The sequence below is a fragment of the Corvus hawaiiensis genome, chromosome 9 (assembly GCF_020740725.1).
Source record: "Corvus hawaiiensis isolate bCorHaw1 chromosome 9, bCorHaw1.pri.cur, whole genome shotgun sequence".
NCBI classification, from domain to species: Eukaryota; Metazoa; Chordata; class Aves; order Passeriformes; family Corvidae; genus Corvus; species Corvus hawaiiensis.
This window is the reverse complement of record NC_063221.1, coordinates 492,529-519,106: the sequence shown is the minus strand read 5'-3', so window position 1 is coordinate 519,106 and position 26,578 is coordinate 492,529. Positions and strand designations below refer to the sequence as shown.

General features: G+C 45.4%; 1 protein-coding gene across 2 annotated transcripts in view; it reads right to left on the bottom strand.

Moving 5' to 3' along the window:
- Positions 1-26,365, bottom strand: part of ACBD6 (acyl-CoA binding domain containing 6) — an 81,338-nt gene extending 54,973 nt beyond the window's left edge. For both annotated transcript variants that reach the window (XM_048312746.1, XM_048312747.1), the window contains exons 1-4: positions 26,156-26,365; positions 19,307-19,371; positions 18,713-18,809; positions 621-703 (exon numbers count right to left, since the gene is read on the bottom strand). In XM_048312746.1, the coding sequence (XP_048168703.1) occupies positions 621-703; positions 18,713-18,809; positions 19,307-19,371; positions 26,156-26,359 (449 nt within the window). In that variant the 5' untranslated portion in view covers positions 26,360-26,365. The remainder of the gene's footprint in view (positions 1-620; positions 704-18,712; positions 18,810-19,306; positions 19,372-26,155) is intronic.
- Positions 26,366-26,578: the final 213 nt, after the last annotated feature.

Genomic DNA, 26,578 nt, shown 5'->3' with positions numbered 1-26,578 from the left:
CCAGAAAATGATTTAGTTATTGGAGTTAATACTATACCCATGACTAGTTGTCTGGAACAGTAAAAGAATAAACCAAACAAAACCCATCCAGGTGTCCTTATTCAGTAGCTAATGTCACTTTCTACTTGCACCTTGACAGTTTTAAGTAGCAGCCACTCTAGTTCAGTAAATGCAGAGCTAGCTTTTCTTGCTGCAGAGCCTGGAAAAAAAATTAATTTGATATAAGGCACAAACTCTCCCTGAAGGCAAACATTGTCCAACACTAAAACCTTCACTGAACAGTCCCTAATGAATGTATTGGTAAAGAAATTACTGTTTGAAAAAGGCAGTGCCTGAATAGCTTCCTATTAAAAATATCCAATATTACCTTTTTTTAGCCATATAACTGAAAAATGGGAAGCCTTGCCCTTCCCCCACATCTCGCGCTAGGGAAAGGTTACTACCTGGCAATGATACAGGCAGATATTGATTTAAATGATTATGGACCTGAAAAGTTCTTTCCTGTCATTTATTATCCTGTTGTAGTTGCCACCACACTTGTGCAATATTAAAAAAAGAAGCTTAACAAAATGACATTAGAAAAACACTTTTTTTAACCGAATTCCAGCACAGATAATCACCTGATTGTTTCTTCTTGATATAATGAGCTGATGACTGGGCCTCCAAATACAGTTTTGCTTTCCTTTCCCCTCTTCTCTGTTGTCTGAAAGAAAAAGAAAAATTGGTCCAGCATCCTGACTCCCACTGTGTTCCCAACTCTCATTCCCAGCCCTGGCCCCTCAGGACCCAAAAGCTGAGCCTCTGTGAGGCAGCATAATATTCTGTTACTAGATTGCAAAGCTTGCCTTTATAAATCTATTTAATATAGATTTAAAATTAAATTTTATAATGGGCAGCATTTCCAAATGATTTACTCCCAGGAACTCTAGGATTCTGAGTGATTCCCACCATAATAGAAATGAACAATTAGAATAATGATTGATCGATGCGGAGCCCCAGGCCTACCTTTTCAAAAAGCCATCCTGCAGCTTGGGATCTTCAATTGCCTGATTTTACACTGATGCCAGACCTTCAGCAGGGGTAAGTGCCTGCTGTCTGAAAGCCTGGCCCAATTAGGGGGTGCAGGGAACCAGAAACCCCAACTCTTCCACGGCATTAAGTATTCTGGTTTTCAGGTAAGCAGTCAAAATTAGTTTGCAATTTGCAGCAGCAATTCCTTGCAAAACCTGCCCATTAATTGCAGCTTGCCATTGCCAGTGGACAGGTCTGGGGCTTTCTGTGATGGCAGAGTGTCACACCCAGGGTGAAAAACATCAGGAGCCAAGTCCCAGCCTCTCTGCAGCTGCCACACATAGAATCACAGAATCCTGGAATTATTCGGGCTGAAAGGAACCTTAAAAATCATCTAGTTCCACTCCCCTGCCATGAGCAGGGACACTTTCTACTAGACAGGGTGCTCCAAGCCCTGTCCAACCCGGCCTGGAACATTCCCAGGGATGGGGGGGCAGCCGGAGCTGCTCCAGGCAACCTGTGCTGGGCCCTGCCCACCCTCACAGGGGAGAATGTTCTTCTGATATCTAATCTACACCTGCTCTTTCAATCTGAAGCCCTTCTCCTTTGTCCTGTCACTCCAGCTCTTGTAAACAGTCTTGTCCCATCTTCCTTGTAGATTCCCTGCAGGTACTGGAAGGCCACAATCAGATCAGCCCGAAGCCTTCTCTTGTCCAGGCTGAACAATCCCAGTTGTCTCAGCCTTCCCGCTCAGGAAAGATGTTCCAACCCTCTGATCAACTTCGTTACACCAACAAGCATTGCTGTCCCATCAGGATTCTACCTAGCAAGATGTTGATTTTTTTCTTTTTTTAAATAAAACATACTTACATTCGTCTTTCTTCCTGCTCCTTAGGTTGCTTTCGTTTTAAATCCAAGTACTGGTTCCCTCTAATGCATTTACTCTTAAATTCTGCCCAGCTTGAGCCAACCAGTTCCACCTTTCAGCTCTTCTGTACCAGCCCAAAGCCATAACATTAGGTTTGCAGATATCACAGACATACTTCTGTGTAAGAGCACATGGAAAGGAAATTGGCTTTGAAGACTATTCTGTGGCAAGTCGGCTCTCTCTAATTTAGAGTAGAAGGTGACATGAAGTTCTCCTTTCTTGAAGGCAAAGGGCTTAAGAGTCTTTACAGTGCAGTGCCCCTCTTAAAAAATTATTTAGCAGGGAACCTTACTGTCCATCAATTATTTTGTTTGCACTAATGAAATAAAATTAATTTGAGATCACCTGGAAGTGCACAGAAGAGTTATTCCTATACAGTGAAGCTATACTCACTACAAGTCTACCCTGTTTGATACTGAGGGATGATGGGCATTCAATCAGTGTCAGAAACGGCAAAAAAATCTTAATCTATATTTTTTTATCTCTTCCCACTCTAGTTTTTGGTTGTTGCTTTTTTTCCGAGTCTGAAAAAACATTTGAAAAAATACTTTTAATCTTTCTAGAGGCAGAAATTGTTAAAAAAGAAGGTTTCTAGGATTAAGTTCACCTTCTTTGCACAACAAATGCATTTCTACCAAAGATTAATCATGTTGATTGAGTACACATAAGGTCATCAGGAAACTTGGTGATAAAGGCTTTCCCAAAAACACTCAGGCAAAAAACTTCTCTGGCTTTTAATCCATATACGAGTTACTTTGTCCAAGCAGCTTTTATCTCATCTCTTTCACGCAGAAATAGGTAATTCAATATTCAATTTATGAATGTTGAAGCAAGCTTATTCCATCACAGTCCTTGATATGTAGAAGTTTATGAAGAAGGTCCAGGAAAAGATTCAGCTGTTTTCTCAGTATTTAACGTGTGCCCCTACTCTGCAAAGCCATGAAAACAGAGACGTGGCTCCACCATTCGCGGCTTCCCACGGAGAACCTGTCCAGGCTACAAGGAATGCTCCTTCCCAAAAAGGTTAACTCTGCTGCAGCACAGATACAAACTGGTTTCTTTCCAGCTGCTCTTGACAGCCTGCCTGTCCATGAGCTCATCTGCCCACTTCCAAAATCCATGCAGCCCAGCCTGCCAGAACTTCCACGCAATATCCGAGCACAATGTACTGAACTCAGTGACACAAAAAGTGTGGCAGAAGCAGCAGCGCCTTCCAAACCACGTCACAGCTACTGTCAGCACTGACAGCAACCAGTGTTTTTACTTGTTGTTCATCCTGGCTGAAGGGATCAGTAACACACAGGTGCCCCTTTCCTTCTTAAATCTCTTGACATTTTTACAGCAGAAGAGGGCTTTTAGGGCTACCTATATGCAGATAATGACTCATGAGTTTAAAGTCACATTACCCCGCAAACCACAATGAAATTAAAAACTGACACTGCAAATTTCCTGTCTCCTCTGTTAGAAAGGCACTAATAATTAACTATGTGGCTCTCAATTAAGCCAGCTCCATCTCTTTCACTGCTGGCAGCGCTGTCCAGAAGCACTGCAGATGCACATGTAGCTAATGATAGTTAAGGAATAGCATGATCCAGGGCTTCCATAATTTGGAACCTGAATCCAAGGGAGATGACAGCAGTAGCATCCGCAGTTGGCCCATGCAAGAGAGGTGCTGTAGGAAAGGCAAAATTGCTGTGGGCTCCATAAGCACAAGACATTTCTCTTAAAATACCAGTATAAAACTGTGGGAATAAAGAGGAATTTGTGACAGTACATGAAGACACCTTGGAGGATTGCACTTGCGTGCCAAAGCACAGGCAGTGGCATGTAAGAAATAGGGGAAAAGACAAGAGAGAAGTGTAAGACATGCCTTAAACAGCAAAATTTCCCATGTTTTCCCTTTGCCCACTGATTCTTGGTGGCTGGTGTACAATTAAGGCTGATGTCGAAGTCACTGTTCCTGTGACAGTTAACTTTGGTGGGCGGATCTGGCTGACCAAAGCCAGCATCAATCACGGGCAAGTCTGGGCTTCAGTATGCAGCAAACGTACTCCTGAAGAGACATCTTCAACTCCCCTGACTCCAGAAGGGCTCAGGGACTGGCGCAGGGAACTCCACTAAGCCCAGAACCATCCCTCTCAAATGTCACCAGGAATGCCAGGAGAAAAGCCGCACTCCTCCCGGAACAGACAGTAGAGCATCCTCGTCCCTGCCTCGGTGCGCTGGATTTGTCAATAAAAGCCCAGCTCGATCCAAGGGACAATTGCATCCCGGCTGGCTGTCACTGGCAATGCTGCTCCAGGCAGCCTCAAAGCCTGACAACCACTTTTGGAACAAAATGGAAATACAGGGACTAATATTTGCTAACATCATTAATTCTTTTTTCCTTCCCCACTCCCCCTTCTTCCTTTATCCACCATGTCAAGATGTATACTTTTAAATTGTTGTCAGCCATAAAACAGACGTCGTGTCACAGTTCAGAGGTTAACATATAATGACAGACACATTAAAAACCCTGTCCAATGCCTCACTGAAAATTTCAGCTCCATCTTCTCTTCAACAAGACAGTGGCTCAAACTCACTTATAAGCTTTAACAACATTAAAGCCTAATCATGATTGAAAAATAAAGGAGAAAGAGAAGATGGTTTTATCATACTAAGCATTATGGAAATGCAAAACAATTAGAGACAAACATTTTCTTTGTGAGGGTTTTGTCATAAAACTCTCCCATAATCACAACATGATCCATTTCTCCTTTGGCATTTTTGGGGAGCAGGATGAAAATTATCATCTAAGAGGAGGAGCAGTAGCTTCCTAAAGGGGGTTGGTTTGGTGAATCACTCTCTTGCTATATCCCTGAAGACAGGACAGGGATGGTTTATTTTTCATTTCCACACCCAAGCTTTGTTCTGATCTACACAAAACAGGCTACAACAGATTTAACAAGATGGCAAATTCATGGGTCCTTCCAATGACCCACTTCAAGCTCAAGAGCCAGAAGTAGCTATAGAGATGCAAATGAACTCACTCTCAGTAATTAGCTGGGATGGAATGGGACACAGCTATTTACATGCAGGGCAAGGGACACTCAAGTCTGATGGAAGGAAGAGAAGTCCTACAGAAATACTACAAAACAGGAGGAACAGCACAAGTTTCAGAAAAACTTTAAAAAAAATGGAATACCATAACTTCGAGTTAACAGAAGAATGCGATCCCAGGCATGGGTTGAATGTAGGGCATCCCAGTTTTATCCAGAGCAATATGGGAACTCTGCCTGGCTGGTTTTGCATGCCTAGACACCCAGCAAATGCAACAACAGCTGGTGGCAAGGCACGTGGCTGCGTTGCACTGCACATCTATCATCCCCCCAATTCCCTCACATCTCACTCTGGCTTTTCTCCACGCCCAAAACCTTAAATAACTTCTCATAAATGCATATTAAGAGAAAGCCATCAGCAAAAAAAGGGCCATCTCATCAAAATACTTATCTTCAAAGTTACCCGGGCTAATGCCTTAAAATGGTCAAGACTGAGGTTTTTCATCATCATGCACCTTGGAAACAGAAAAGTGAGACAACTTAAATGAGAGCAATGCATCAGGATCTCACACCTGAGCCACCACACCACATGGAAGAAGTTTGCACTGCTGATTGTATTATTTTCCTCTTCCTCCGAGCCTGATGCAGCTCAAGTCAGAGTAGCAGCTGTATCCAGCTTCGTGGGATAGACAAGGAACATTCCTAACAAAATGACTCCAGTCAAAGCTTCTCAAGCGTTTCCGCAGCAGCAAACACACAGTGCAGGTTCCAGTCTGCATTTGTGCCGCACCATTCACCTTCCTCCAGCTCACCTGTTCCTCCAGTGCAGGTGTCAGCCTGGCACATTCCCCGGCTTTCCTGCATGGCCAGGCACAGAACCCAGCCCCGGGCACAGGGACAGCAAGGGGCACACACAGCAGCACACCAGTGGAACACCCTCCTTGGCAGGAACATGGCAGCCTTCAGCAGCCACCCAAATCTGTCATGGCCTTTCAAGGTGCTGCAGGGCTTTGAAGTGCAACCAAGGGTCCTGAGCCACCAGGCCTGGAGGAGCTGCAGTTGCTGGATGCTCACAGAAATCTGCTTGGCAGGGGTAGGAGAAACCCTGGCCCATGTCCCAGCTCCCTGAACCACACCTGGGAGGTGTAGCAACTCCAGTCTGTTGTTATGGCAGGACAGGTGACGTGCTGGAACCCTGGCAGGCTCACAGGAAGGTACCAGCAAATCCCTGACATGTGCTGATTGAATTGTAATTAAGCTGGTACAGTCTCAGGTGAGAAATTTTACAGAAGACACTTCAGGCACAAGAGCAGACCTGCTCTGCTGGCCACCATGTTCCCCTAATGCTCTGGATTAACATTTCTCTATTTGAGGAGTGAGGATTATTAGGGAGACAACAAGAAAATGTAAACTCTCCTAAAGTTTCCGACACTCACCCCCCTCCTCTCCCTGTGTGCCACGGCCTGGCCATCCCCCTGGGAGGGGAACTTGGGCAGACACTAATTGTATTTGACAGCAGCAATTACACACAAGGCTGGAGATTAGAAGCTCGTTAATTGTGTGTGCCATAATTGCTGCCGTCTTTTCCTTTGCTAGTTAAGGCCCGTGCCAGGAGAGCCAAGGGGAGGAGGGTGCTCTCCGCCCCAAACGCAGGTGGTCCGAAGATGAGAGCCCTCGGACAGGGAGGAGATGTCCCCTGTCCCCCCACGCCGCGGGAGGCTCTGACCCCGCAACAATGCGGGAGGGTCCTCCGGCAGTGCGGCTAATGAAGCGTGAAATGAGGACAAACAATGCTCTCTTCCAAAGGTATTTTCCACCTGTATCCTTCTGACTTTACAGCTCGGCTGAACTTCACACTACCTGCAGCGGGAGGGAAGGCAAATATTAACCCTTTGGAGGTGATGCTACTACAGGAAATACATCTTTACCCACTTATAAAATTAGGCATTGTTTTACACTGTTTAAATTCATCAAATCCTTCCTTCCCGACTAAGATACGAGCTCGGCATTTCTCAGCACTCTTTACTGACCGCTGTAAGGCAGTAACACCCAAAGAAGATACAAATCCCTCCTGGCTGAGGGCAGCCTCCCCTTACACTGCTGCAAAGCCACCTTTCACAGAAGGCTGCCGTACCCTCCACACCAGCCCTATTAACGACTGCCATAAACAGACTATTTTAATATTCCTCTCCCAACGATCCTTCTTGCCTCCCAGCAGCAGCTCGGCCGGAGCACGCACATGACTCAGCACCTGGAGCCTTTTCAAGAGCCCACTGAAGCTCTGTACAATCCGAGCAAACTGCCCATGAGAAATGGCAGCACACTGCAGGATAACCCGGGGTTGAGGTGGGTGTTTTGTTTTGCACATTGAAGGGTCAGTTTAGTTAATATTCCAATAATGGCTATGTTAAAAAAAAAAAAAAAATCTGGTTCTTTTAAGTCTCATCACAGAATTTCCTTTTTAAAAACGCAGTCTAAGACAGGGAAAACATTTTCCAGATTACAGTCAAAAAATAAAAACAAACATACTATAAGTAATGACATAGTTAAGCAGTGCTGTGATCTAAAGCAAAGCCTTGCAGATGACTCATTTAACTATAATGACTTAATTAATAACTGCACCATAATCACAGTTGGAAATTAGTAGTAAAGACAGTCAGGGGAAGGGAAATAAATGTAAAATGCAAAACATAATTTTGAGCAAGTTTTATGCTTACTAGGAGCTGTGATTCCACAACTCACTGTACACATTCTAGCATATGCATGGAAGGAAATACTGTGCTCAATAAAAAACCCTAATGCAGTGGCTTCCCACAGTTTTTGGTTTGTGGAGCACCTTTTTAAAAGGAAAAGCAGGCATGGAGGTGGCAAACGTAGGACCACTGGCAGGCTCCTTTCCTCACACTCTTTTCATGGACTCCGCCAAAACTTGCAGAATCCCAGTGTCTGCAGACCAAAGGGTGAAGTGGGTGGCATTGTTTGGACCCTTCCAGTGTGATGGAAACCAGGCTTCCTGGTTAGTCCTGGAGCAATCAATCCCTTCAGTCACATCTCCTGTATGAAACTCCATCAGTGCCCAAGCAGAGGGAACCAAGCTACGGACACAAACACAGCCTGTACTGTTGTGGGGGTTTTGTCAACCGAATACAAGATATTTATTTAGATTTACACAGACATTCATAGGAGGAAGAAATATATTCTGAGCCAGGCTGGAAATACCGAACAACTCCGTGGCTTGGGATGAAACAGGTGCTCTGAAGCCTGAAAGCTGAAGGCAACCCTCACTTTTGGTAAATAAAGGATGTCAGCAGCCATCCTCTGCTTTCTGGAGTGACACTGGGCCAGACCGTGCTGCAGTGGCCAATGTCCCCACTGGCAAAAGGAACAGCTCCGAGGCTGCTTGAGCAGTGCCATGGACATTTGTGTCCTCCAGCAGATCTCGGCTGTGAAGGCAGAGGGTGGATTTATGAGGTCTACGGGCACAGAAATGGCAGAATGAAGAGATCTCTGCTGGTCCCCATCCCCACAGACTCGGGCATGGGAAGGATCAGAGCATCCAAGCAGGAACAAGAAGGTTTCCAATAACCCTTGGCAGGCTCAGCCAGAGGGATGCAGGATCTGGATGCGGCTGCCTGGAGCAGCCTTTAGTGCTGAGCACTGATGCTGTGCCTGAGCCTTTCCCTGCCTTTGTGCTGGTTAGTTCAGCTCAAAGTACCTACAGGATGCTCCGGAGACATTTGAGGAGTGCCACCTTTCCTTACAATAGGAGTGATTTGGTACAACAGTGTCCAAGGATCCAAGTAGGAAACAATCCCTGCTCTTTTAAAGGAAAGCTTTTTCCAATCTAAGAGACAAACAGCATTGACACGACTTTAACCAATGTGTTAGTTAACATCCAAACAAAATCTTAATCTCCAGTAATTACACTCAATACTTCCTTGACACTTCCTGTAAAGAGCAAGCTAAACATAACCACTTAACCTTTTTCTAACTCAAAAAGCAGTATTTTCACTAAAGAACCAGCTTAATTATGCTATAGCTTATGTTATACACAAAACACTTACAGCTATTTTCTGCTAACCAAAAGCATACTCTATTTTTAATTAACACACTCTCTCTTTTACGCCAGCCTTTGCACTGCCATGTGAAGCAGCAGGGTACACAGCCCCTTCCTGCATCTGAATACTTTAAGTAAATGTCTACAGCTACACACCTAAACATTAATGTATTATATATTATTCCACAGTAAGATAATTTCCACCCAAGTTCCTGATTTTTTAAGAGCCTCTGACACAGCAAGTTGAGAGTCCTGCAACAGCTTCAATTACCTGGAAAAATCTGTTTGGTTTTTTTTTTTAATTAGAGGTTGAGCCCTTCCCCACTTAAAGCAGTCAAGCTGCCAGCCCAGCCTGGTGGGTTGCTGGCCAAAACAGGGGCAAGAGGGCCAAAACAGGGGAGAGGCTGACACAGCTCCCGAGTGAGCAGCAGAGCAAGGCAAAGCCCCCCTCCTGCAATGTGCACCAAGTGCCACAAGCAGAGGAGTCAGTCCCTGCTCCTCCCACCCTCACCCACCACCTCACTCGACTGTCCTGGGAGAGCTGACTTGGGTGCACCCAAGGCTTTTCCATGTTTCTGGGCACTCTGGGAAAATATTGGGATCCATGGATGTCAGGAAGGCTCTCTCCTGCCCGGGAAGTGACCTGGGCAGCAGGAATCATCATAGGATGGTTTAGGTTGGAAAGGATCTTAAAGGTCACCTAGTTCCAACCTCAGCTAAAACTGAGCAGAGAAAGCAGCTCTTGCCCTCCTGGTCCTCCCCACCTCACCTTGCAATTTCCTATTTATTTTTCCTCTCCTTCCAAACCTCCTGTTACACCAGAGGCCCTACTCTCTGCCTCAGGCTCCTGAGGACTCACCTGCCCTGTCCCTACAGCCCACGGCAGCATCCTGCTTGGCTCAACACCTCTCTCCTCTGCCAGCCCATCCTGCAGCTTTCTCAGCCCCCAGTTTGGTCATGTCAGCGCTACCAATTTGTACCAATTTGTAGGATTTTGGACCAATTTGTTTTAGCCAGAGGAGTTTCAGGACAGGAATGAACCCCACAGGAAAGTTTTGATTGCTGGTGGAGTCACTTCTCATGTAACAACACTGCTCTTTCCCGCTTCCAGCCTCACAAAGCTACTTCACAAAAACAAGCTTTTCAATGCTTTTGTCATTCACATTTTTGTTGCTGAGGAGCAGCAGCATTGCTGCTAAAATCTGCAACAAATGGAAACTGCACTTGGCATTTAAACCCCTTCCTTGCCTTGCCAGAAACTGCCACCTCAAGGCAGAAATGACAGAGAGCACCTCTGGTTGCATCTCAGTCATTTCAGCCTGTGGTCTGAAGTTTTAACAAATTCAGTTAAGTTATCTCAGTTTAAGCCAAGATCTCGGGCCCTCCCTGGAAATATCAGCATTTAACCATTTTCTGTCAACTCAGCCACCGAAGCAACAACCTTTTGCAGAGGATCTGCAGCAACTTACACCTGATCTGGTGATCAGGTCCTTCCCTGATCCTGAGATCCTTTCTCAGCTAGGAGAGCAATTGCCCAAGTGAAGTTTTAAGATCCCAGAGCTCAGCTGCATCCCGTGCTTCCAATCCCACAGCCGTGGGATCACAGAAGAACCAGGTGCTGTGGGACTGCAGCCAGACAGCAGAACCTGTTACTTCTAGACAAGGATTACAGGGAAAAGAATAAAGCAACAAATTCCCTGCTGCACAGAAAGTTACACAGTAAAGTGCTTTGTCTCACTCTGTTACATCTTGTCATCACTGTATGCCAGTAGTTTGAGATTATATATATATATAAATTTACTTGCTCTTTTTCCAATTGCCTCTGGTGTATCTGGCTAGCATGCAGCGTCTCCATCCACCTGCAGGCCAGGAATCATGATGCTGGGATGCCACACACATCACTTTGCTGCAGCAGCACGCTCAGCAAGGCAGAGCAATGCCTCTAATTATTCCTTTTTTCTGAATACATTCCAAACAGTATCTATTTCTGTAATCAGCGTAAGATGATGAAAATTAATTCAGTGGTGTATTCAAAAGGAAAAATATTTAAATATTAAATATTTAACCCAAATCACTGCATTGGTAACCAAAAAATGGTGATGCCCCCAATTCCTTGGTTGGAATTCTCAAAACCCACTACTGTTACATTCAAGTAGCTGCACACTAACAGCAGCGCATTGAAACTGCTGGATCTGAGCTGGAAAAATAAGGACTAGCATCTCTACAAGCCAAAGTCAGCCCATTGGAGGGCTAGTGAGATTGCCTATTTAACATACAGTATGTTTTCAGCAAGAACAGGCAGCTTAAAAGGAGGGAGAGAGAAGGCATAACCCTTGTCATAATAATTCTCTACTTTGATAAAGCTTAGGGGCATAGAAATGTGGGCAACCTCTGCACAGGATTCCAGTGCAGCCTTCAATCCATGACTGCATTGCTGGTTTGCTTCCTAGACTTCAGTCTCTCTGAAATACAGACTTGCAGCTTGGCACTGTAGTATTTCAATCAATCGCTTGGTCGAGGATCAGAATGTCATAAATAAAAGAAGCTGAGACCATAAATTGCTGCAGAGATGTAAAATCAAAGAGAACAATCCAACAGACTCCCAGGGGGTGGGAGGCTGACACATATTCCAGCTGTTTATATTTCTACTGTGAGTTGCTTGTTCATTTTAACTTCTTCACTTCTGCACAGCTTGCCAGAGCCACAATTCCAAACAACTGAAAATCTCACTGGGGGTCTGGCATTTTGTTTTGTGCTCTACAATAAAAGACTGCAGGAAAGAAAAAGCCCTGTGATTTATCAAACTTGTCCACAGACAAAATGCCAGCCCCACCAGCACAGCACCCCAGTGGCTGGCAGGTGAGTTACTTGCTAGAACATGTTACTTGCTAGATTACACGTGCAAAGGCAGGGACAGAAAGGCAGCAAATCACCTCTGGACAGCTTTGTTTGTGAGTAGGATCTATATCAAGGACTTAAAGCATCAGCACATACTCCTCACGAGAAGATACAGCAAAGCAACACTACCCACCTTTACTGCAGAAGAATGGGGAAATTTAGTTCATGTTTGTAGTGCGGCATTTTAGTTTCTGACACAACAGGAGCTCCAAAACATCCCCTTGCTAATAAGAAAAATTGGTTCTGAAAGCATGCTCCAGAAGCAAAGCACTTAAGGTCTAACTTGTGCAGACAATAAAGTGCCATTTTTCCACCTTGGATAAAACAAGGTGGGCCGCTCCACCTGTAGTCTCACAAGTAGGAGCGAAGAGTCCACCAACTGCAAGGTTTTGTGAGCCATGCACAGTAAAGAACTGCCTCCCACGGGAAGGCTGCATCCCCCACTAACTCCACTTGCATGCCAGAGATTGTCCATCATACGGCTGGCAAAAGGCAGCAGGGCAGGGCAGAAGAATCCCTCTGTGTGCTAAGATCTAACCCATCTCAGGATATAAAACCCCTCAAAACTATTACATACCCCAGTGTGGTTCACAAAAAACCAACTCAGCAGTTTGTCTAAAACAGGAGGACATTGTAGTCTTACACGCCCCAAAGCCAGAAGCCTGGAGTGTAGCAATTTTCTGGTTTTAATCTTAATTTCTAGTGCTTCATTTTCTGCTAGAAGAATAATAATTAAAAAAAAATAATACAGGCTTGATAGTTTGGCTTTGTTCCATTTTGTTTTCAAAGGGGAAGAGTTTGATTAGAGTTTACACATTGTTTCAGTGATAGGTTTCTTCCAACGTGGTCACCACTGAAATAAGAGCTTCCAAAAACGTAGAGCAAACAGTGATGTTTGTTTCCTACATTTTGTAAGAATTATTATTATTATTATTGTAAAAAAAAAACCAAGCAAAAAGTCAGATATGAAATTCCCTAAGGATGAAGTGCCACAGCAGGATCTACACAAAGAAATGTGCAGAGCAAAGCCCCTGCAGCACTGTTGCACAGCTCCTCTTCGCAGTGTGCTGCATTAGCACAGCCCAGGACAGCAAGCTTTAGGGAGCACAGCCATAATTTGATTAGTGCCCATTTTACACGATGCAATTAAATTGCTTTTATACTACAAAAGAAATAAAGTCGCTATTTTCGAAGTTTTTGACCTCTCAGCACAGCAAGCCATAAATTGAGATATTTCCCCAAACGAAGCAGGTATGTGAGCTCACTGCTGCTGGTGATGGGCAGAGAGAGACCCAAACAGGTCTCTTCCCATCCCCCTTGTAATCCTGCCCACACCACTCTGCTGCTCTTTCCCAACCACAAACAGTGGCTGCTGGGCCAGATTATCGAGGGAGACATCTGTTTGACTGATAGACAAAACAGGAAAACACCATGGGTGCACTCATTTTATTTACAGACAACAGTTTTTCTAATGCATTTCTTAATTTCCAGAAGAAGTTCCACTGGCCTGCAGAACTAACCAAGAAATCCACAGATTTCAGCCTGAAACTGCATCTACCAGCCACTAACCTAATTCTTAGAAGTTGACCAGACATAAAACCTGTAAGCTGCAAAAGATCAAAGCTTCTTGTTCCAGATATCAACAGGACAGACTTGAGCAATGAGTACAAATTTAAGAAAAATTCCGAGTTTTGATTTCCAAATTTTTTTTTTAATGCCATTGGAAACACAGTTTGTATTTGAGTCATTACAGAAATGTTGGAGTTCCCTTGAAGGTCCTACGTTACAGAGGTTCTAAGTTGCCTGGGAGATCTTACTTAAATACAAGAGGCTCATCAATTTAAATGAATTCTTAAAACAATTCAGTTAACACCTGCTGCAACCTGCCAAAAGCACACACACAAACTCAGCACCGCTGCAAATCTGGGAATTGTTTCTTCCTGCTTTTCACTGTATCCCTGAATTGAAAATTCTCTTTTCCACATTTTAGTTTCAACTTGCTGATTGCATATGAATGTGACAGAGAAAGGTTACTTCACCAGAAGGCACAAGGGATGGAGCCCAGCCCTGGGCACAGGGTACCTGGCCACCCACCTTATCAAATATTGCCCCCTGCAGTACTTCCTGCAAAAACACCCAATGGACAAATCCATTTGTTTTATTCCCGCAGGTTTTCCAGCCTACTGGACTGCTTCAAGCCTGCAGCAATTGTGCATTTGCTATTTTATTCACTCTGACGTTTTTCTCTGTTACATGAGACTTTCTGTTCCCCAAGGGTCCTCTGCTGGCATGACCTGGTGCTCCCACACCAACCCAACAAAGGAGGGATTTTAGTCCCATTCACACTTGGGCCAGAACACAGAGAAATAAATCCTCCCCTACTCAAACAAGGCACAGAATAGTATTTAAAAAAAACACAGGCAGCTTTCTCCCTTGTAAACATCAGAACTGGGACTTCACACCTTTAAGAGCCTAAGAAGATGTTTGGTGAATGCCTATTTTCTTTGAGGTGGAGCTCTCTTTCCCACTTTGCGTTAGAGAGAAGCCTCTGCTCTTTAGATTCCTGATCTCCAACTTTGCTCACTGCACAGCAGGAACCTTACTAACTGCATTAGTGGTGAAGTTGAGTCAAACAAGTTAAAACGCCAACTTTTTAAACTTTGATATATAAATAGAAAATAATTAAGTCCTCCTGTGTGTTTCAGCACTCAAAGCAAATAGGAAGAGGCCTCTAAGTGTTTGGGAAAGGATGCCACTGAAGTTAGTAGTGACAAGCTGTTCAGACTGGAACTGGTAAATGCGCAATATAAGAAATAGGAAAAGGAAATATTTAGAACCGAGTGATGCCAAAATTGCAATCAGCAAATGGAAGGCTAAATGTGCTGAGCAAATCTGGATGCTTTTTTTATTATTTATTTTTATTGTTTGAGCTGTGCCATATAACCATCTCGTTACAAGAAGGGATCAATAACACCTCCCGGCCACCCCGCTGCGGCGTCGTGTCACACCTCCACCCACGGCCCCTGCGACACGATTTCGCTGGAAGGGACATGTTTGACGCTGCTGAGAAGAGAAGTGCTGGCCTGCTTCTGCCTCTTTGGGTTTGAAAAATCTGGGTGCCTGAAGCCAGTGGGGATTTGTGCCATCCAATTCACAGGAGAGATGAGAATTTCGGTGTGTGGGGAAATGGAATGGAAACACAGCCACTATGACTCTCAAAACCTGCAAGCACTGAAGTGCCCAATTACGCAGCTATGTACCTGAGAACAAAGTTACTGCATGAAGATGCCAGACACCCAGCTCGTGAAGGTGATACTCCCCAGCCCCCTGGGCCCACCACTGAAGCTGCAGGACAGCACCACGGCAGGTGGCTGGCAGGGAGGGCAGGTGAGTGTCAGCACCACGCTCACACCAGCCAAAGCCACCAAAAGCATCTGTCATTTGCTGCCAGTAAAGCAGGAAGAGGACAGGTGAACATGGGAGAAGAGAAGCAGCCGGGACATATCTTCCTTTGTAAAGGACCTGAAGCAGTGGGAGGTGTTGACGGCATGAAATGTTTCTGTTTAAGGCTGGAGAATGCAAAAGAATGGCTTCATAAATTATTCTCTGTTCTGGAGGAAGAGTGAATAGACTTGAAGGACAGGTGATGTCTCTGAAATATGCAAATAGAGCTGAGCTGGTCCAAGCAATTACCTTTCCACTGCCTGGAACTTCAGACTGAAAGGAATGACTCACAAGAAACAAAAGATGTGCTAAAAAGTAGAAGATGACAAAGGAAGACTGCATCAAGAGGAGAATGGAGAGAGCATGGAAAAGAATATTCCTGACCTCCTACTAACAGCTGTTCTTGGGAAAAGGAACAAAACAACCCACAACACACAGTAAGATCAGGCCAACACAGAGGGGCTGAATTGCAAAACATCCTGAAAGGCAACTGTGATTACTGGTTCTAGACAAACACAGCCATGAGATTCCCGTGGCTTCATGGATGTAAAGACAACGGACCTCACCTCAAATATCCTCCAGGTTACCTGTTATTTTTAAAGATTTTCCAGCAAATAAAATGGCTGAAAATAAGTGCAGTGTGATCATTTCTTTCTAGATTTTAGACAAAGCTCTGAGAGAGAAGATTAGGCAGGACTGTGAGACAACCTGCGGGCAGCAAGGGTGAAAAAGAAATTAAACTACACTGGAAACAGCCAAGCAGATACTGTCAAAAACGTCACACAAACTTCAGAGGGCACAGAACAGCTGCTGCCTCTCCACATTCAGCTGTCTCCTAATGAAGTGTGGGTAGTCCAAACTCAGTGCAGAACAGGAAGCAGCAGGTGAGATTTTGGCTGCTATTAGAGTCCTCATTGCTTCTGGACACAAAGTCAGGGCAGTCCTACTGCATCAGAACTCTTTTACGTTGGTCTTTTTTTTCTCCATCCAGAACAAAGATACTAAATTAAAGCAAGTACAGTCTAATGCTGAAAATGTACTAATAAAGAAACTGCAATACGAAAGAATGAACCAATGGAGAAACAAGAAAAAGGAATGAAGAAGTGGATCTATTTGGACTGCACAAGAAATACTGCATTTAGTTCCATTCTATTTACTAACAAAAGTACTGATAGCCTGAAGACTGCAGAACAGCAGCAAATCTGCTAAGGGAAAAATGAACCTATGAAAAAAATAAGCAGTTTTTAAACTTAAAATTTTGCATATTTAATACTAAAGGATCAGGACAATAAAGCCCTTTTGGAAATATATGAAACAGGAGACTGAGGAGGATGTTAAATAACACAAAAGAACAACTTTAATGGATGAGATGAACTGTTGAAGAAAAAGAAATTTGGGAACACTGAGAAAACTTTAAAATAGCAAAATTCATGAGGACGCACTATAAGAAATTGTACACCTTTGTACTGTAATTACTGTTTATGATTCATAATGATGTGAAAGCCAAACTTTTTGAATTTGTAACATGCACTTTATACTGCTTTTAACCAGACACTTGGAGTACTTCATTCACAATCTACGGAACATAATAAAAATCTGGAGGAGCCCAGCAGATGAGCATGTAAAGGAGACACAATGACAGTGATGAAGCACCTTGTAATGTAGCCACAGCTCTTTTCTATAAATCCAATTTGAAACCTGAAGACTAAAGTAGCTATTTTATCTCCATCCCCTGACACATGCATCTCCATCATTTTAAAGAACAGAGCTCCCTCTCGTGGCTCCAGAACGTGGATTTGGTGGGGAGATGGAAAAACTGGAGAGCAGCATGAGATGCAAAACAGAGAGGATTCCTGACAGCATTTTGGTCCTATAAAAGTGGAATTACAAGGATGCCATAGTAAGAAGGACAGGTGAATTCTTGTGAAGAAAGCAATGCCACCTCTACTTCAATGCTAACTTTTAAATCACATTTTCTGCTAAGGAGACCTCCTCGATTTAGGGGAAGAGGGGAGGAACAGTGCTGCCAACCTTTCTTTGTTTGCTATTTGGGTTCTTTGAAATATTTGTTTTGTAAAAACGGACAGATTACTCCTCTTTCCTGAGTGTCAGCTGTGTAACCTGAAGCTCACTACTGTGACAGTAAGTATTTCTCTGAGGCAAGAAATGGAAGGGAATACCCAAAAAGCTAAGCCTGTCACCATGCTGAGAAGTTTCTTCAGGAAAGCACTGGGTATTTTTTTTGAATATTTTTTTCCATTTTTGAATTACTATTCATGTGTTTCACTTGACACTCTCTTCATTCAGGGTTATACATGGATTTTTACAAATTACTTTATTTCTGTATGAGAATTTTAGATTTGACCAGAATTTACCCAGCAAGCAGCCAGCTTTGGCTAAATGCACAGCACATTAAAATATATTCTCCAAGGGCATTAAAAAGGGCTTTTTCTAAGTGACAATGTTTCTTTGCTGCAAGAACACTATCAGTGGCATGAAATATGTAAAAAAAATTAACCTTAAGTCTCAAGAACAGCATCAGAAGACAACTCAGAATCAAATTCTTGATTCATAAGATTGTGCCCACACAATTTTGCTTCCAAAGCACAGGAGCACAGAAGAACAAATTTGCTACCTTGAGAAGAAATTACCATGCCTTCAGCATTTTACTATTAGTGAAATAACTCTACTCTATCTCCAAAGGCTATACTTTTTCTATAGACCAATCCTTTTTAAAAATTGTATAAAAATCAGTCTACAAACAGGAGATATCCTTAAGGATTCAATCAAGTAATAAACCTGGTAGATGAAAGACAGATTAATTAAAATGACAGTACAGTCTCCCTATAACACACAGATACAGACTTGTTATGTTGGAGTACCTAATCATAATCAGATTTGGTAATTTCCTGCATCGAAACAAAAAGGAAACATTTTTAGAATTGATCATTCAGTTCATGTCACTTTCATGGAGATTGCTTTCTATTGATCAACACTTAAATAGTAGTTGAAAAGAGAAGGATGAGAAAAGGATAAAAAGTATCTTTACATGCTAAATACAGCATGAACCAATAAGAGCAAAATAAATTAGATCACTACAGCCAAACCAACCCTGTGCATGCGCTCACTGTAATGAAGATCATTATGAATGAAAGAGATGGTTCTTCATGCTTCAGTCACAACAAAAGGAGAGTTTTAAAAATTAATTTAGACTTTAATCTGCTCAAAATGAAGTTCATCATGCAGCAATTAAAGCCTGTGAGAAGCTGAACCATTGTCAGCTTTACAAAGACAACCTCTGGTTTGTTTTCCGAACAATATTTCCACGTTTCCTACCTGCGGATTCCAGCTGGGGTCGAGTTTTTTCACTGCAGCAACGTACTCCTGCATAGCCTGGTGAGGGCTGGTATCTCCCAGGGCTTTCCAAGCCTCCCTAGGAGCAACAGCAAAACATCAGTGAGCCCCTTGGAGACAGCACAAGGTGTTTTTATAGAGACATCAGTGGAACACACTGAACAGATTCATCAAAATCCTTTCAGGGCATGCAAAGCCATCTTTCATTCGGCTTGAAACAGTCAGCTTTTCTCTGAGGCCATGAATGGCCACTGTCAGTGCAGCTCTGTTGTAAAAGGATCTTTCAGGGGATCCTGATCCAGGCTGGGACACAGTTTGTGTTCACAGAGCTCCACCTTTTTTGCTGTGTGCAGGCCAGTTCTGGATGAAGACAGTAAATACGGGAGTCTGGTATTTCACATCTGTATCAGGCACAGCAGCAAACGTTTCCCTGTTAAACAAAGGGTTTTAAAGCCACTTCAGTGGCAGACTCTCCAAGCTGACATCCCCTAGGTCCATAATCTGTCAACAGATAAAACAAGATGCAACAAAAAGTAGAGCCAGAAATTGCTAGAAATGACAAGGATTTCCACTTACCATTTCTGCTTTCCCTCAAAATCAAAGAAGCTTGGCTTGGGGGTATTACAGGTTCCAAGTTTCACCTAAAGGAAAGAAATTTCCTTCTGTCAGAACAAAACAAAGGGGACTTGCACAAGGAAAATTCTGTGTTCTGATGGTTTCAGGGTAACCATGTCATGAGGCCAGAAGAAAGGTTTTTTTGGGAAACAACATCGTCAACCCCATCCTACCCCTACTTTAGCACCTCTGCATCCCTGGGTGCTCTTTGCATGATGCAAGGGAAGCAATTTTGTTATGCAGCTCATTTCTTTTGCATGCATTACCCACAGGGACAACCAGCAAGTGATTTCTCACTAATGTTATGTTTATTACCCAGCCAAATGCCTCATCCCCCACCAGTATAAAGAAAAATTCTGTTGATTAGGGTTTCTACAGAGATGATTATTCATTAAGGCTGAAATTCACCTGCTTCCACACAAAGCTCGAGCAAACAGACTTTGCTTAATTATTTTCAAGGTCCTCTGGAAGGCCAGGGGACAAACCCAGAGCAAAGGAATGCCAGGCAGCTCCTGGATCTGCTCCGAGGCACTCGGCTGCACGGGAGCCCTGCGTGAGAGACAAGTCAAGGCCCGAGGGCCAGAGATGAACCAATCTGTCAGAAACAAGGCAGAAATTAAAATGTGGGGGGTGAAAATAAAAAACACAAGGAAGAAAGGGAACGAGCCAGAACCCAGGGATAGATATATGGAAAAAGTGTCATAGCCAGTGAAAAATGGACTTGGTGCCAGTGGGATCCAGGCAGTTTCCCACGTATAAAATTTTTTTAACACAAGGATGATGGGTGGAAGACTAGAAGCCAGAGCTGAACCACGGCTCCAAATGCAGCAGCCCCTGGGAAGCAGTTACCACACCCAGTCCCCACAGGAGAGGGCACAGCACAGAGGGGACCCCAGGGAGGGAACACAGGCACATCCTGGAGGTGGGCAAAGGCTGCTGGATGTTTTGTTAGCCAAGCAAAACCAAACTGCATTCAGCAATGTTTTATGAAATATGCTCAAGTGTTCAGGCAGGTGAAGTGCTTAAATCAACTAACAATTCTTCACCTTAACAGGGTGGGGATTTTATGCTGAGGATGGAATCATTAATCAGGCTTTAAGGAGAGCATGCCCATGCTGAGAGATATTTATTAGTTACACTATGTTTTCATTTAAAGTGTTAGAGGATATGAGTGACTGTAACTGAAATTAATTTTCTCTATATCTGACTGTCTCCCAGTGAGCAATTCATCCAAATTAGAACATCTTAGCTGGCCTTTAAAACAACATATTGCATTTCATGGAGAAATAGAATAGGCTAGCAACAGTTAAGTTCTATAAATCAATCACAACCCATGTAGTCTAAATGTTCTACTATGCTCTGAGGTGGATCGGACCACTTGTTTCAAAAAGCAAAACAAACAGGGGAATAAAATGCAAATTCATTATCTCTATGGAAAACGCCTGCTTGGCAATTCTTTAGTTCAACAGCCAAGCTGCAAAAATTGGCCAAGATAGATAAAAAAAAAAATCTGCTTTAATATTAATTTTCCACTACCATCATCAAAACATGACAGCAGTTTCCTCTCTGGAGATTTGGCACTCAAAGGCTGTTCTAGCATTGGGGAAGACTGTTAGTAACATCGATAGTAATACAAATCAAGGAACAGTAGTTAAATTTCATCCATCAAGAGGGGGGAAAAGTGCACTTGTGCCCTGCTTGCTATTTTAAGATATATTAAAAAGGCTTGCAGAGGTTTTGTTGGAAAGAATAAAAGACAGGCTTTTGGCTCCTCTCTTTTTGCCGCAAGACTCCATAATGCAGGAGAAACCAACCAGGAATTTAACATAAGAGGGGACCCGAGCCCGACAGCTGAGGCAGGGCAGTTAAACATGCCAATACTGACAAAAAAAGGCAAAATTTTGTGCAGGACTCTGTCCTCCTGCTACTTCCCTAGAGGACCTCAAAAGCTGCTTTACTCCATAGCCAGCACAAAGACAAGGGCCTGTATTAGTATTTTAAATTAAGACTTTCTCATTCCGTGTCCAGAAAATAATTATTGAAGGTCTCTAGGGTGCTGACTGGTCACTTGATGCTCAGCTCTCCTCATTTACAGTTCACCAGCTGCATTAAAAGAACATGACAGCCAGAATGCATTAAAAACTTCCTGGTATTGCTTCTGCATGCAGAACTACCTGCAGGCGCTATCCTCATGAGTTGCACAAACACGACCCAGGCAGCCCCAACCAGGCAGTGTCTGCAGCCATCTCCATTTGTGACCAAAATAAATCTGGAAACCTTGGATGAGGCCTTCACCTGAGAGCTGAAGGTCAATGACATTCAGAAGAGGGAGAGATACTCAGAAATGTGCTCATGCTGTACACCGTCCCCATACAACTTTAGCTGCTGCTCCACACCGTGAGAAACCTTGAGATTCTCCTCACACATTACTCCATGACTGGTTTCCCCTCCCTGGTGGTGGTTAAATGGCTCTTTGCTAATTTTTCTGCCAATATATTTATACAGCAGGATGTTCCAGCCAAACATTCCTACCTGACTGTAAATCTGGTAAGGTGAATTGTATTTGCAGCCTCCCTGTGGAGCAGTAACAGGAACAGAACCTCCCTGGACAGCAGGACTACGCTCTCACTGTACACAAGCCAAGTAAGCTAAATTTCTTTTTCAAGATGGCAATTCCCACCTGCTCCTGCCCACAGCTCTGCCCCAACCCATGGGAAAGCCCTGACTGAAAATGGGGTGTAAGGAAGAACAAGCAAACACCAGACACAGAAGGGGTCACGATGACCAAGGGACTGTATGTCCCGGAGACAGAGAGTGACACTGGTAACAACCAAGTCAGTGCCATCACACGGTTCCACGCTGCAGGCAGCTGCAGGCAGAAACTCCTGTGTTCAGGGCAGGCTTGTGGCATCACGGTCCACAATATTTGAAAGACATCATGCAAAACTGAAACTGGTATTATATTCTTGAGCCCACACTCGGGGACAGTACAAGGCCCATTTTGCCGTCAGCACTGGATTTCCAGCTTGCCAGCACCCCCCAGCATTTACACAGACACATCCTCCTCCTGGCAGGGCAGTTTTCCCAGTCCAATAACTTCCAGCAAGTTCTGGATTCCCGCCCCTATCTAAATCACCACTACTACACTGGTCTCCACTACTGCACCTTCTGAACCTCAGATTTCTACATCCTCAACACGATGGGCAAGCGCTCCCTTCACTTGACCACTACAGACGCAAGGCTCAGACCAGTGATTTGCCCAAAACCACACAGAAAGTAGTGGAAGGAAAGAAAAATCGGTCGCAGTCCAGAGCCTTATGGACTGGTCTGTTCTTCCTCCTGTTGTGGGGCAGAGTCATAAACTCAGCAACATCTTCTAAAAATCTCACTGGAGATGACAACTAAGCAATTCCCTTATTTTCAAGTCTCTGACACATAAACAAAATCAGAGAGAAAAGTAATAAAATCCTGAAATGGCCTCCAATAAAAGGTAATAAAATTCCAGGAAAATGTCTATATACCCAAACAGTTTGAAATAAATAATGTACAGTATTTTAACAGAGAGCTCAGCTGTTACTGTCACCTCTTTTATGACGGTGCTGTATCTTAAATCAAAGCCTTTAGTGACACAAAACACTAAACTGGGAAAAGACAAGGATGCCAAATCAAGGACAGTGGACAGATCTGAGTCAGCACCTTTTGTGTGCCAGCAATTCCACCGTCCACCGGGGTGATATATTAGCAGCTCATTATGCATCCTGATACCGCTGCTGTAATTAAATACAGAAAACTTGCATTAAGCACCCTCGGTTTGATTTAAAGCACAAAATGCTGCAAAACTTAAAGTTAGCAGGGCATAATCCCGCCAATAGCTGTGCTAGCAAACCTCTCCCCTCTCCAGTGCCAGCACTACACTCCCAGGCACTCTGTAAGAGGGATGGCACCTTTCCGAACTGGGAAGGCACAGAAATCCAGGAGCCAAGCACAGCCTGAAACCGAGGAGCACAAAGGCACTTGCTGTCACATCCTGCTTGGTCAGGGACACAGGAGAAGGACACAGAAGTGCCCTGTTCTCCTTAGTGGAAGGCAGCTGGAAATCTGTGCTGACAAAGTGTTAATTGTCAGCTTTTCCTGACTTGTATCAAAACTCTAGTGAAACAGCTTCTGATTTTAGCAATTTTTACCATTAAACTCCTTACTGGTTTTACAGAGCTAACACCAGGAAACCCTCTGGAGTCTATGGACAATCATGAGCTGAAAAGCAAGCAATCCCTTCCCATTTCCACACAGGACAGTCACAAAGCATTTGAAACAGAGCAAAAACCACAGATAATATATGCAACAAGCATCCTGAGAATACAGGCAAAAAATGATAGAAAAGACGCCTTTTTCATCTCATCCTGGGCACTGTAAAATTCTCCTAGTACTTTTTTTTCCCATGCTCCTTTTTCTTACAAGGGAAGGAGAAACCTGGAGACCTGTTTAAGCGCTAAGCACAATCTGAAAACAAAACCTCACGTGACCGGCCTGCTTTTAACATAATTACTGGTCCACAAACCACAGCCTGGGAGCTGCCAGCTTAGAGGATAATTAAATATTGCACTAAAAAATTGAGAGCACTTACACACAGCAGTAGCAGGACACAGGTAATCCATGTGGGAGGAACATACACGGAAGATGTGCACACCCAGCTTTGTCTATTTGCCCAAATGAGTGGGATTCAGTTCTCAAGCTGAGGCAGCATCTCTTGCCACACACTTGAGCCACAGAACCACAGAATGGTTTGGCTTGGAAGGGACCCTAAAGATCAACTAGTTCCAAGCCCCTGGCATGGACAGGGACACCTTCCACTACCCCAGCTTGCTCAGAGCTCCATCCAGCCTTTATTTGTACTTTCACTCTTTCACCTTCCGGGTCTAACAATACTTACAGTTTTCTCTTTCTCCAGTTTAAGTGATTGTTACAGCCCTTTGCAACTGCTGCTGTTTTTGGTTTGTTTTACGTAACTTCTCCCCTGGCAGCGGAAGAAGTTACACTGTGTATTTCGGCAGGATGAATCCTACAGCTTGCTCAGGTCACAGGGCCTGAACGGGAAAAGGGGGCTGTGTTCAAGGTTACAACCAGCCCCAACCAGCTCCGTTTCCCAGCCCACTCGCGAGTCCTCCACGGACAGGTCTGCACAGGCGCGTCCTTTGTGACGCCCCCAAAGAGGCAGTGCCCACCCCTGGGACACTGGTGCACATCCCGCTGTCTCCAACAGGGAGATGGGCACTGCGCACCACCTCTCCATCCCGTCCCACAGCCTCATCCCCCAGCAGGCAGCACACGGAGCTGGGAAAACACAGCCATGGCAGTGGGATTTACCAGTCAAGTTACTCTGCAAAGCCTCAGGGACGCTGACAGGCGACCAGCCTGCCTGAGAGCTGCGCTGCCAATGGCAAGGGACAGATCCTCCACACCAATTTCAGCCACCGTGGACTCTGCCAAAGCCAAACCAATGCCATAGAATCGTTAAGGTTGGAAAAGACACCCACGATCATTCAGTCCAACCTTTGGCCAAACGCCACCATTCCCACTAAACCATATGGCAAAGTGCCACAGCTACGCGGTTTTTGAACACTTCCAGCGATGGTGATCCCACCACTTCCCTGGGTGGCCCATTCCAGTGTTTTCCCACTCCTTCAGGCAAGAAAATTTTCCCACTATCCAACCTGGACTTCCTCTGGCACAACTTGAGTCTGTTTCCTGTCATTCCATGGATGCAGGGTCAAGGCCACCCACACTGAGCAAGGGTGAGAGGTGAGGAACAACAACCAGGGTGCTGGATTTACAGAATCATCTGGTTTGGAAAAGACCTCTGAGATCACCAAGTCCAGCCTCAGACCAATCACCACTGTGACAACCAGACCATGGCACTAAGGGCCACATCCAGCTGTTTCTTACACACTTCCAAGAACAGTGCCTCCACCGGCTCCCTGAGCAGCCCCTTCCAATGCCTGACCACCCTTTCAGTAAGGAATTCTTCCTGATGTCCAACCTGAACTGCACCCGGCCCAGCCTAAGGCCATTTCCTTTTGTCCTGTCACTTGCTACTCGGGAGCAGAGCCTGACCCCCACCTGGCCACAACCTCCTCTCAGGTGGTTGTAGACAGCAACAAGGTTCCCCTGAGCCTGCTTTACTCAACGCAGAGCCCCCCCAGCTGCTCTTCACCAGACTTGTGCTCCAGACCCTTCCCCAGCTCCGTTAACCTTCTCCAGACACACTCCACCACCTCAATGTCCTTCTGGAACTGAGAAGCCCAAAACAGAACCCAGAATTTGAGATGCGGCCTCACCCATGCCCAGCACAGGGGGTCGCTCAGTGCCCTGGTCCTGCTGGAACTGAACATTTCTATTCTCTATGTTATTTATCACCGGTCACACTACGGCTGATACAGGCTAGGATGCCCTTGGCCTTCCTGGGCTCACGTTCAGCTGCTGTCGAGCAGCATCCCCAGGTCCTTCCCCGCTGGGGCACTTCCCAACCACTCTTCCCCCGAGTTTCGCGGGGCTCTGTCCCACCAGGCTCCCTCCACCTGCCCCGCAGGAGCGGCCGGCGCTGTCCCGGAGGGAGATACCCCCGCTCCACCCCCGCCCGGGACGCAACTTTCCTCCTCGGCACCGGCGCCACATTCTGGGCCGCAGTCCCGCAGGCACGTGGCGCGGGGGAGCCCCGGGCCCGGCCCCTCGGGGCACCGCAGCGGCCTCGCCCCCCAGCGCGGCCCGCCCGCCCCGGGGCCCCGCTCAGCCCGCGGGCCGGTCCCGCCTCACCTGCTTGTAGCGGGCGTACAGGTAGAGCAGCTGCTCCTTGCTGGCGGCGGGCAGCAGCGAGGGGAGCCGCTCGGCCGCCTGCTCGAAGAGCGCGGGCAGGTCCCGGCCCGGCGACGCCGCGCCCGTGGCCGTGGCCGCCGCCTCGGAGCCCGAGCTGAGCTCGCCGCCGCTCCCGCCCGCCGCCGACAGCGGGGGCGACGCCATGGCGGCCCGCGCCCGCCCCGGTCCGCCCGACAACACGCTCCCCCGACGCGCCTCGGTACGCGCGCCCGCGCCGCCCGCGGGAAACGCGCGCGGCGCACGAGGGTTCCGGGCGGCCGCGGATCCGCATGTCGGCGAGCGGCGACATGACGTAGAATCACAGATTGGTTTGGGTTGGGAAAGACCTCCGAGATCACCGAGTGCAAACGTTCCCCCAGCGGC